The following is a 12,404-nucleotide window of genomic DNA, read 5'->3' as shown; positions in this document are numbered from 1 at the left end:
AGTTAGTTGTCTGTCAGGTGTCAGAATCTGCCATATCACATATGCACTCAAGTCTCTCAACAATGGGTACAGTTATGACTCTGTCATAGTCTATGTTGGCATGAATGACTTGAGACATACCACCCTGGACTATATGAAGAGAGACATGATTGAGCTTGCTGAATATGTGTCCCAGGCAGGAAACTCTCTAGCCTTAAAGAGCATTCTACTGTCACCCAGAATGATGCCTCAATACAAACAGAAAATAACTGACTTTAAAAATTGGCTTAGTTTCTGGTGTCATTCCAGGGGGATGCAGTACCTGTCCACCTGGGAAGATATGATCAACAGACCGCAGTCCTTTGTCAGAGTTGGCCTGCATCTGTCTTGCTTGGGTTTCAGGTTTCTTGCAAAGGGTCTTGCCTCCCCCATAATACCTGTTTTAGGAAAAGTGATGAGGTCAAAACTACCAACATAAAAGTTTCTATAAAATGCAAATTAAAGGTCATGCTGCTAAATGCAAGGAGTCTAAATATGAAACTGCAGTCATTGCAAGCATTCTTAACCCTGGAAGATGCTGACATCTGCACAGTCACAGAAACCTGGTTCAAAGCTGTGGAGAGCACCCCAACCTTATCTGATGACTCATCCTATCATACATTCAGACCCCAAACAGTGGACAGTAAAGCCAAAGCAGGTGAAGTTTCAATATATGTTAAAGACATACACACCTCCAGGCTGGTCAAACAGTATGATACACAGGAGACATTCCAGGTGCAGTTAACCATTGACAAGACCCCTATTCAAATCATAGCCAGCTACCGGCCCACAAATTTGGCTCAAGATGCCCACTCTGCCTATCTGGATCTTGTTGAATCTATCAAGATTCAACCCTTTTCCCTGATCCAGGGAGACTTTAACTACCCAAACAGACTAGAAGAACTTCTCATGCCAAACACAAATGCTCAGAGATTCCTTGATTTCGTCAATGCAAATACCTTGGAACAGCTAGTCGATACCTCACAAGAGGTGATAATATCTTGGACTCGCTATTAACCAGCAAGAGTAACCACTGTACCATCCCTACAGTATCATCCTCCGTGGTATGACCCGACCATGAAGGGGTCACGTTTGAAGTCGCCATCTCCCCCTCTAGCTAGGGTCAAATAAAAAAACTTCTCCAAACTGTGATTACAACCTCCTGAGGGATGGTATAAACAGCTTCACTGCCCCTACCCCCTCTGTAGGAACTGGCACTAATGTCCAAAACTACACCAAAGTACTGTACAAGCATTTATACAGATGCATGGAATCAGAAATACCCAGCAGGACAAAATCATCCTCTGCAAGGAAGAGTAAACCTGTCTGATGGACATCTGCAATAAATAAACTCTATAACAAAAGGAAAACAACTGCTGTCCAGGACCAAGAAGGAGCAGGTGCCCAATTTGAAGCAATCTCTCCTTAGCTTGAACAAGCAAATAAGAGCACTAGTGAAATCCTCCAAAGCAAACTTTGAGTCCAAATTGGCCACATCTACTAGAGACAATCATAAGGCCTTCTTCACATATGTCCATAATCTCAAAGGAAGCACCCAAATCTGGTCAGAACTGGTGGTCAATGTTCACCACATACAGAAATGTCATTGATATAGCCAACTTGCTAGCTGACAGATTCAGCGAAAACGTCACCCCTTTGTCCCCCCATAAGTAAATCAGGACATCCCCAGAACCTACCCCCTTGCCTCTATATCTAGGGAGCAGGTCATCACTGCTCTTTCAAAGGCAAAAAAATACATCCTCCATGGGACCCAATAACATCCCAGGCTGCATCCTACATGAACTCAGGTAGGAACTTGTAGCACCATTAGATGCCCTATTCGACCAAAGCCTAAGTACCGGCTTCATCCCAGCTGAGTGGAGGACAGTTGCTGTCATCCCTTTACACAAAGGTGGAGCGCCCACCTGATCCTTGAAATTATAGACCCATCAGCCTAACTAACCTTATCTGCAAGGTCATGGAACGGATTATCATGGACCTTATTAACAAGAACACTGGCAACCTCCAAACACTCGATCCCACACAGTCTGGCTTCATCAAGAGCTGCATACCCCAGGGATCAGTCTTGGGTCCTCTATTATTTGGGATATACTTTTCTGAGGAGCATCTCAAAACCAGAAGGCTATGGCTCACTAAGTTTGCAGATGACTGAAAGCTGGGTGCTGTTATCAATTCTCCTAGTGATGTGGACATCCTCCAAATAGGTCTCACCAAAACAAATGACTACTGCCAGAAACTTGGCCTCAAGATGCGTACCAAAAAATGCATCATCATCCCCTTTGGGGAGAGTGATGTCCCCATAAATTATCGTGTCTATATTACCTGATCGAAAGTTTAGGTTAGTGAATACCTAAATGTCGAGCTGGTAATATTGAAAAATTAAAATAGCAAACAGCCGATTTAACGTAGGGAATGAATTCTCTTGACCACAAAAAAAAACAATTGAAACCAAAATTAAGTGGGGGGGGGGGTTCACCCCCCCACACACACACCCACACACACAAAACTAAATATACCAACTCTGAGATCGCTTTACAGTTGGGAAAGGGGCAAAATCTGCATAACGGCCAAGGGAAATCTTTCCCTGAGTTAAATCATCCATTCACATTTTTTGCTTTTGCTATTACCCGATCAACATTTAGGTATTCGCTAACCTAAATGTTCGATCAAGTAATAGGACCCTTAAATTATCACATTAGTAACAATGTTCTAATCACCCAATCAGTTGTGAAAGTTTTGTGCACCCAGGTTGATAGCAACCTGAGTTTTGACCACCATGTTGCTATCATTGTACAGAAAGCTTTCAACATGGCCCACCTAAGGGTATCTCATCCAGGAGCAAGAAGGTCATAACATCCCTTTATTCTTAACTTATATGGCCCATTATTGAGTACAGCACCCCTTTCAGCATGTACCCGGCAAAGCACATGGAGCAGCTGGAGACACCACAGAGGTTCCTCACCAGGAGAATCCAGGGCCTCAAACATCTACCATACACAGATAGGCTAAAAGCCCTGTCCCTCTACTCGGTTTCCTACAGACTCCTCAGAGGTGACTTCTGTCTGGCATACAAAGCAATCTCAGGCCCCATCTTGATGGGATGGCTGCATATCCACAAGTCAAGCTCCACTCAAGTAACCCATACACACAACCTCAACCTGGTCTGTGACATCAATACGACTTGTTGGCGGGACAGATTTGTATCCCAGAGACTCCCCCCCATCTGTGGAATAGACTCCGTCTCCACATTAAGCAGAGTACCTCATTATTCCTTTATAAGCACAACCTGGATGACTGAATGGGAAACAGAAAATACACCTCTGGGATTCCACCTGTGTCCCTGTTGGACAGGGGCATCGGGTGCTGACTTGTCTAAGCATGGGCTAAACTCTTGGCTAGACTTATAAGGGCCGCAGGGCCAATAGCCTAGTAACTTCCTATGATCTTATGATGCTATGAATATTCTATCTGGAACAGCTAGTGGAACTGGCACCCTGATGCTGCTGTTGCAGCATCCTGTTTGTGTCCACTAGAGGGCGATCATGCTTAGCCCATGATGGAGGTCTATTTGAGCCTCCCACCATTACCACCAGTTCAGAGGATCACTGCCTCTGCTATTTCTCAGACTAGTACAAGCTGAAGTACTAGTAACTGAATGTTCAGAATCCTTCCTAGAGGAAATGAGGCCTGATAGAGCATTTTATCCAATGTGCGGCTAGAATAAAAAAACTATAACTTTCAATCATACAGACTAATGCACAAGGACTGGAACAATTTCATGACAGACTCACTAACCCTAACTAGGCCTTTCAGGTAAGGAAGCACTCAGCCTCCCTTGATTCTTAAAATAGCTGACACAAATGTATCCCAAAGCAAAGTTCATGAAGTTTTTATTGTAGTTTGGTTGACAGTCCCTTTTATGTAACTAAGTACTGTGCAAAACATGTCATAAAGCTAAATTTAGGTAAAATATGTCTTTCATTCCCTCTTTAAAAAGTAATTAAATCTAGTGCAAACAAAAATACAAGATATCATCTACTGAAATCCCTACAATACACTAGCAATATTAAAAAACATAATTAAAACACATGATCCACATAATGCATGCAAAAGCCTTCTCACTCCATGTGCATTTATCAAAATAATAAAAAATAAATAAATGAAAAACAACCAAAGTCATATCACAGCTTAGGGTTCAGCTAAAAAAAAAAAAAAAAAAAATGAGATGCAACTAGAGGAAGACGTGAGCGTCCAGTGACAGCTGCCTGTTCTTAGAGGAAAGGAATGGGGGACGAAGTACCCCACAGAAACCCCCAAGTAGAATCTTCTCAAACAGCAAGGTATATTATGCTTTAATGGCAGACCTGTGCTATGGGGAATCCAAAAAGCCAAAACAGCAATACAAACAGTAAGTTTGAGGCAGCACAGGATATAGATGTAGCCAAGGGTAGTATGTTGTAAGGATGGTGAATATCCAATGAGCAGGATGCAATATGTTACTGAGAAGTGCAAACACCTAGGCTGCAAACATAGTCAATACTCAGGCAGCAGATTGTGCAGAATGTTCTGCAGGAAGGGATGATTTTATTTTAATTTTACTTGCATTTCAGTTTTTATATTAACTTGTATAGAGTCACTGCACAGTTTGAATCCTGAAAAACACTCAAAAATTGGGAGGATACAGCTGTGAAATTGGAAGAGGGGTCAGTCCATCATCAGACAGACTTGCTGTACTCTGAAGTGCCATGCTGGCCATGTGAACAGATTTGGCAAATCCACTTAGGAGAAAAACCTAGACACCAAATAAGGTGTGACCAGAGCAAATAATTGGTACAGTATCAGGGATAAAGACATCAGCAATGCAGATAGTTGGAACAACATCAGGGTAGACATGGTATCTAAGGATGTTGCGGCACCACTTAAAACGTAGCGCATACAGGTACAAGTCTAAAAAGATGAGCACATATTGCCATTCTCTCTCCATGGAAGATCCCTACCTGATTCCCTTTGCACACAATGACTTTTGTTGCTTTTTTGCTTGTTTGCTGATACCCCTACAACACATCTAGCTGTTACACCACGGGATCCTTTTGGAGATGGTGAGACAGGAGCATGACAGTTCTTCTGAACGGATGGTGATAAATGACCTGTTAGGAATAAAAACAAATGTTTGTTAATCCATTCTGGAACACATAGACAACAGAGCATGGAGTAGGGTGGTCTACAGGGTAAGATAACTTAGAGGTCAAATACTGCAAAAATCAAGCTATTGCCTAGAAAAGTTCACAAAAGTACAGAAACAGCATTTATGTGTAGCAGAAAAGCTGCTTAAACACAAATCCTTGGGATCATATACAGGACATGAACAAGGAAAGACACATTTTGGGGAGGGGCTTTTTAGATGGAAGCAAAGAAGTATAACTGTATGTGTATTCTGATTCTTTCTAGTGAAAAATATATCCACTGGAATGACAGAATGCATTGTCTGATGTTTGAATCTGGGAAAGGGAGATGCTAGTGCTCTTCTGCTGCGAAAGGTAAGGTGTCTGCTAGAGTACTATGACGGAGCTCGGAGATGTATTTGGTTAAATACATATAACTGAACAATTAGTACAAAGGATATAGAGTACTATGATGGAGCTAGGAGATTTATTTGGTTAAATACATTTAACTGAACAATTAGTACAAAGGATATAGAGTACTATGACGGAGCTAGGAGATGTATTTGGTTAAATACATATAACTGAACAATTAGTACAAAGGATATAGAGTACTATGACGGAGCTAGGAGATGTATTTGGTTAAATACATTTAACTGAACAATTAGTACAAAGGATATAGAGTACTATGACGGAGCTAGGAGATGTATTTGGTTAAATACATATAACTGAACAATTAGTACAAAGGATATAGAGTACTATGACGGAGCTCGGAGATGTATTTGGTTAAATACATATAACTGAACAATTAGTACAAAGGATATAGAGTACTATGACGGAGCTAGGAGATGTATTTGGTTAAATACATTTAACTGAACAATTAGTACAAAGGATATAGAGTACTATGACGGAGCTAGGAGATGTATTTGGTTAAATACATATAACTGAACAATTAGTACAAAGGATATAGAGTACTATGACGGAGCTAGGAGATTTATTTGGTTAAATACATTTAACTGAACAATTAGTACAAAGGATATAGAGTACTATGACGGAGCTAGGAGATGTATTTGGTTAAATACATTTAACTGAACAATTAGTACAAAGGATATAGAGTACTATGAGGGAGCTAGGAGATTTATTTGGTTAAATACATATAACTGAACAATTAGTACAAAGGATATAGAGTACTATGACGGAGCTAGGAGATGTATTTGGTTAAATACATATAACTGAACAATTAGTACAAAGGATATAGAGTACTATGACGGAGCTAGGAGATTTATTTGGTTAAATACATTTAACTGAACAATTAGTACAAAGGATATAGAGTACTATGACGGAGCTAGGAGATGTATTTGGTTAAATACATTTAACTGAACAATTAGTACAAAGGATATAGAGTACTATGACGGAGCTAGGAGATGTATTTGGTTAAATACATATAACTGAACAATTAGTACAAAGGATATAGAGTACTATGGCCAGACTAGGAGATTTATTTGGTTAAATACATATAACTGAACAATTAGTACAAAGGATATAGAGTACTATGACGGAGCTAGGAGATGTATTTGGTTAAATACATATAACTGAACAATTAGTACAAAGGATATAGAGTATTATGACGGAGCTAGGAGATTTATTTGGTTAAATACATATAACTGAACAATTAGTACAAAGGATATAGAGTACTATGACGGAGCTAGGAGATTTATCTGGTTAAATACATATAACTGAACAATTAGTACAAAGGATATAGAGTACTATAACGGAGCTAGGAGATTTATTTGGTTAAATACATATAACTGAACAATTAGTACAAAGGATACAGAGTACTATGACGGAGCTAGGAGATTTATTTGGTTAAATACATATAACTGAACAATTAGTACAAAGGATATTAGAGTACTATGACGGAGCTAGGAGATTTATTTGGTTAAATACATATAACTGAACAATTAGTACAAAGGATACAGAGTACTATGATGGAGCTAGGAGATTTATTTGGTTAAATACATATAACTGAACAATTAATACAAAGGATACAGAGTACTATGACGGAGCTAGGAGATTTATTTGGTTAAATACATATAACTGAACAATTAGTACAAAGGATAGTGACCAAAACAGTCACCAGATAATGGAAAGCCCAGATTGCAGGGCAGACATGCAGACCCAAATCACACATGATCTAGTGGAATCAGAAAGGAAGGGACAAAGAAGAAAGGCATGGTATTAATACTACAAATGATAAAAGAAGTAACAGAACATAACAGCTGATTTCTGCAGAAGAACGATCACTGTGATATTTAAATTCTGAGAATTCAAAATGTGACTTTTCAAGACTACAGTTTCAAATCTGGAAGTTTGATAACTATCCACCCCCACCCACTAAACTTTCGAAAAATGCAAGTACAAACAAAAACTATATCTTTGTTTGGAGGGAGAAGCATGTATTGCTTCATACCCCACTACTTTATCATTCTAACCTCAAACCTCACTACCTCAGGTCAATGGGAGAGCAGCCCTCAAACCAGAGTCTCTTGCTTCCACAATCCCTATGCTTTCACAAACTAGTGTGAATGTATACAAATCTGAGAACTCATGCATTGGGAAGACATTGTTGTATGAAGAAGAAATACAATGGCTGAAAAGTAACAAACAAAAATGGGATGTTTGTGGCACCCACACTGGCAAAATGGGATGTTTGTGGCACCCACACTGGCAAAATGGGATGTTTGTGGCACCCACACTGGTAAAATGGGATGTTTGCGACACCCACACTGGTAAAATGGGATGTTTGCGACACCCATACTGGTAAAATGGGATGTTTGCGGCACCCACACTGGTAAAATAGGATGTTTGCGACACCCACACTGGTAAAATGGGATGTTTGCGGCACCCACACTGGTAAAATGGGATGTTTGTGGCACCCGCACTGGTAAAATAGGATGTTTGCAGCACCCACACTGGTAAAATGGGATGTTTGCAGCAACCACACTGGTAAAATGGGATGTTTGCAGCACCCACACTGGTAAAATGGGATGTTTGCGACACCCACACTGGTAAAATGTGATGTTTGCAGCACACACACTGGTAAAATGGGATGTTTGCAGCACCCACACTGGTAAAATGGGATGTTTGTGGCACCCACACTGGCAAAATGGGATGTTTGCGGCACCCACACTGGTAAAATGGGGTGTTTGTGGCACCCACACTGGTAAAATGGGATGTTTGTGGCACCCACACTGGTAAAATGGGAGGTTTGCGGCACCCACACTGGTAAAATAGGATGTTTGCGGCACCCACACTGGTAAAATGGGATGTTTGCAACACCCACACTGGTAAAATGGAATGTTTGCGGCACCCACACTGGTAAAATAGGATGTTTGCGACACCCACACTGGTAAAATGGGATGTTTGTGGCACCCACACTGGTAAAATGGGATGTTTGTGGCACCCGCACTGGTTAAATGGGATGTTTGCAGCACCCACACTGGTAAAATGGGATGTTTGCGACACCCACACTGGTAAAATAGGATGTTTGCGACACCCACACTGGTAAAATGGGATGTTTGCGGCACCCACACTGGTAAAATGAGATGTTTGTGGCACCCGCACTGGTAAAATAGGATGTTTGCAGCACCCACACTGGTAAAATGGGATGTTTGCAGCACCCACACTGGTAAAATGGGATGTTTGCGGCACCCACACTGGTAAAATGGGATGTTTGCGGCACCCACACTGGTAAAATGGGATGTTTGTGGCACCCACACTGGCAAAATGGGATGTTTGCGTCACCCACACTGGTAAAATGGGGTGTTTTTGGCACCCACACTGGCAAAATGGGATGTTTGCGGCACCCACACTGGTAAAATGGGATGTTTGCGGCACCCACACTGGTAAAATGGGATGTTTGCGACACCCACACTGGTAAAATGGGATGTTTGCAACACCCACGCTGGTAAAATGGGATGTTTGTGGCACCCACACTGGTAAATTAGGATGTTTGCGGCACCCACACTGGTAAAACGGGATGTTTGTGGCACCCGCACTGGTAAAACGGGATGTTTGTGGCACCCGCACTGGTAAAATGGGATGTTTGCAGCACCCACGCTGGTAAAATGGGATGTTTGCAGCACCCACGCTGGTAAAATGGAAGGTTTGCAGCACCCACACTGGTAAAATGGGATGTTTGCGACACCCACACTGGTAAAATGTGATGTTTGCGGCACCCACACTGGTAAAATGGGATGTTTGCAGCACCCACACTGGTAAAATGGGATGTTTGTGGCACCCACACTGGCAAAATGGGATGTCTGCGGCACCCACACTGGTAAAATGGGGTGTTTGTGGCACCCACACTGGTAAAATGGGATGTTTGCGGCACCCACACTGGTAAAATGGGATGTTTGCGGCACCCACACTGGTAAAATAGGATGTTTGTGGCACCCACACTGATAAAATGGGATGTTTGCAGCACCCACACTGGTAAAATGGGATGTTTGTGGCACCCACACTGGTAAAATGAGATGTTTGTGGCACCCACACTGGTGCAGCGTTATTTAGCTTCTTATTGTTTTATGAAGCCTGATTTGAAAAGTATCGTGCAGTAACCCAACAACCCTTAAATTACTAAATGACTCAAGTGCAGAGAAGGCAGAGCAGGTTGCTGGAAAGTGTGAGAGAAGGACTACCAATACAGAGGTAGCCGAGAGGGATGAAATAATGGAATAAGTACGCAGTTGTGATGATGTCTCAGTAAGGTTCCCAAATACTGGAGTAAGCAATGGAGGGCTATCTAACCGGGACATGTGAATCTACAATAAGGTGGACAGAAATCTTCTGAGAAGCACAAGTGGAACTAATAAGAGTTATGAGAGAGAACTGAGACACATGCTATGAGGGTGCAGTGAGGAAGGAGACAGCCATCAAACAAGTACCCGTGTAAGGAGAAGAAGAAGATATGAAGTGATATGTAATGACTGCCACCATAACTGCATACGAGGAAATAAAAGAGGCCATAAATGGAGGAAAAAACATGAACATGAAAAAAGCAAAATACATATGCTGTGACCAGGAAGCGTGCAGCTAAGGTCAACCGTCAGACCAACACAATTGTAGAGAAAGAATTGCTGTAGTAAAGGAACAGCTTAAAATAAGATATTTACCAGAAGGCAGTAAAAGACCATATAAAACTAGGTTACTCAGGAGAGTATGAGGAAGTAGAACACTAGGCTGGTACATTGAGTGATGTCTTTATCTCAGTATCTGCACCAGGACATCATGGTAGAGCACTGCCTTGTGACGAGAAGCTGGGAAGAAAGGTGGAGAGATTGGATGATAACTAGACACAAATCAGAGAATAATCACTAGGGATATTAAGTGCCAAGCAGCCTACCCCCCAAATGACAGATATCCTTTCTTCAGAGGCCACATTTCCTATGTCCAGGTGCTAGATATCCTACTCTCAGATACCATATGCTCTACATCCAAGTACCAAGATGGCCTACATCCAGGCATCAAGATGGCCTACATCCAGGTACCAAGATGGCCTACACCCAGGTACCAAGATGGCCTATATCCAGGTACCGAGATGGCCTACATCCAGGTACCAAGATGGCCTACATCCAGGTACCAAGATGGCCTATATCCAGGTACCAAGATGGCCTACATCCAGGCAAGAAAACCAAACCAGACAAACTTTGAAAATATATATATATATATATATATATACACACCAGGAAGCAGTTTGTTTGGAATTTTTTGTCAGAAGCGGTTTGTTTGGAGTTTTTAGTGGGAAGTGGTTTGTTTAGAGTCTACATCCAGGAACCAAGATGGCCTATATCCAGCTACCAAGATGGCCTACATCCTGGCACCAAGAAAAAAATGCATTCATGGGGATCAGCCAATGTCAAAACAACATAGTTTGCTTGGAGATGGCAGTGATGCCACAGGAGTGAAGAATCTAGGTAGACAAGCACAAGCCGATTGTCTTTATTTACTTCCCAGAAAGTGTTATAGAATTCAAAGTTAAAAGATATTGCAGTGGTTTAGCAAAAGCAAATCGACAGATATAAAAGGAAAGAGAAAGAGACATTGTAAAAACAAAGGAAGAACAGCAGCAAGATGTAAAACTATAGGACTACACATATAACTAACAGATTTCAAAATAAACATAAAGAAAATTATACATCTAAGAGGAACAACCAAATGATGCCAACCTTTTTACACACTATTCTGAAATGAAGTTCATGGAGAAAATATAATTTATTTAAAGTTACATGGCATAAGACCAATTAAATTCTTATGCAAGCAATTTAAAATCAAATAAACATATTGGGCAAACTAATTGACCCTTCCAAATAAATTGCAAATGAAATTGCTAAGTGAATCATATAAAACAGAAAAATAAATAATTATTTTGGGTCATTAGTTACATTTCATGAAATGAAACTTAACTCAGAAAAAAAAAAAGCATTCCATGTGGTAAGCTGGCTAAGTGTTTCTGGACAGACATTCTGTAACAGATTGGTAACAGCAACATACGTCATGCATCATAACTTTTGTCACTTTGACATCATCCAGTTATCTGACTTGGCTACTACACAGGATGATAAAGGAAACCTAGCACATGTGGTATTTGTGGACAATAGTAAGACTCTCCTGGCAGTATGTTTGCGGGAAAATTAAGCGGCAAGGTGGTGATACACAAATTGAAGGTGGAAAGGGAATTAGTAAATTGACAAGAGGAAGGAGCTAGCACTTATGGGACTATCAGCTCAACTGAAAGCTACTGACAAGGTGGGTGCCTTAGGGATAAGAGCTGGGCAGGTCTTATTCAGTATGTTTGTGTCAGAGGTCAACCTAATCAAGAAAATAAGGTCAAACATTTCTTGGACAACACCAAGAGTGTAGCAGTGATCAAAGCTGGAGGAACCAGTATCTTGTATGACACTCCTGTGTCTCCTGTATGGCACTACTGCTTGTATGGTACACCTGTCTCCTGTATGACACTGTACTGCTTGTATGGTACACCTGTTTCCTGTATGACACACACACTGTACTGCTTGTATGGTACACCTGTCAACTGCATGACACTGTACTGCTTGTAAGGTACACCTGTCTCCTGTATGACACACACACATTGTACTGCTTGTATGGTACACCTGTCACCTGCATGACACTGTACTGCTTGTATGG

General features: G+C 41.2%; 1 protein-coding gene across 5 annotated transcripts in view; it reads right to left on the bottom strand.

Annotated features, from left to right (window-relative positions):
• The window catches only part of LOC122813988, a 558,403-nt gene that overhangs the window by 41,990 nt on the left and 504,009 nt on the right, over positions 1–12,404 (bottom strand). For all 5 annotated transcript variants that reach the window (XM_044086560.1, XM_044086561.1, XM_044086562.1 and 2 more), the window contains one exon: positions 5,037–5,186. In XM_044086560.1, the coding sequence (XP_043942495.1) occupies positions 5,037–5,186 (150 nt within the window). The remainder of the gene's footprint in view (positions 1–5,036; positions 5,187–12,404) is intronic.

The sequence above is a fragment of the Protopterus annectens genome, chromosome 10.part0, assembly GCF_019279795.1.
Source record: "Protopterus annectens isolate FY-2018-M chromosome 10.part0, PAN1.0, whole genome shotgun sequence".
Taxonomy (NCBI): domain Eukaryota; kingdom Metazoa; phylum Chordata; order Ceratodontiformes; family Protopteridae; genus Protopterus; species Protopterus annectens.
Note: the sequence above shows the minus strand (reverse complement) of the source record. Positions and strands in the feature narration are given on the sequence as shown.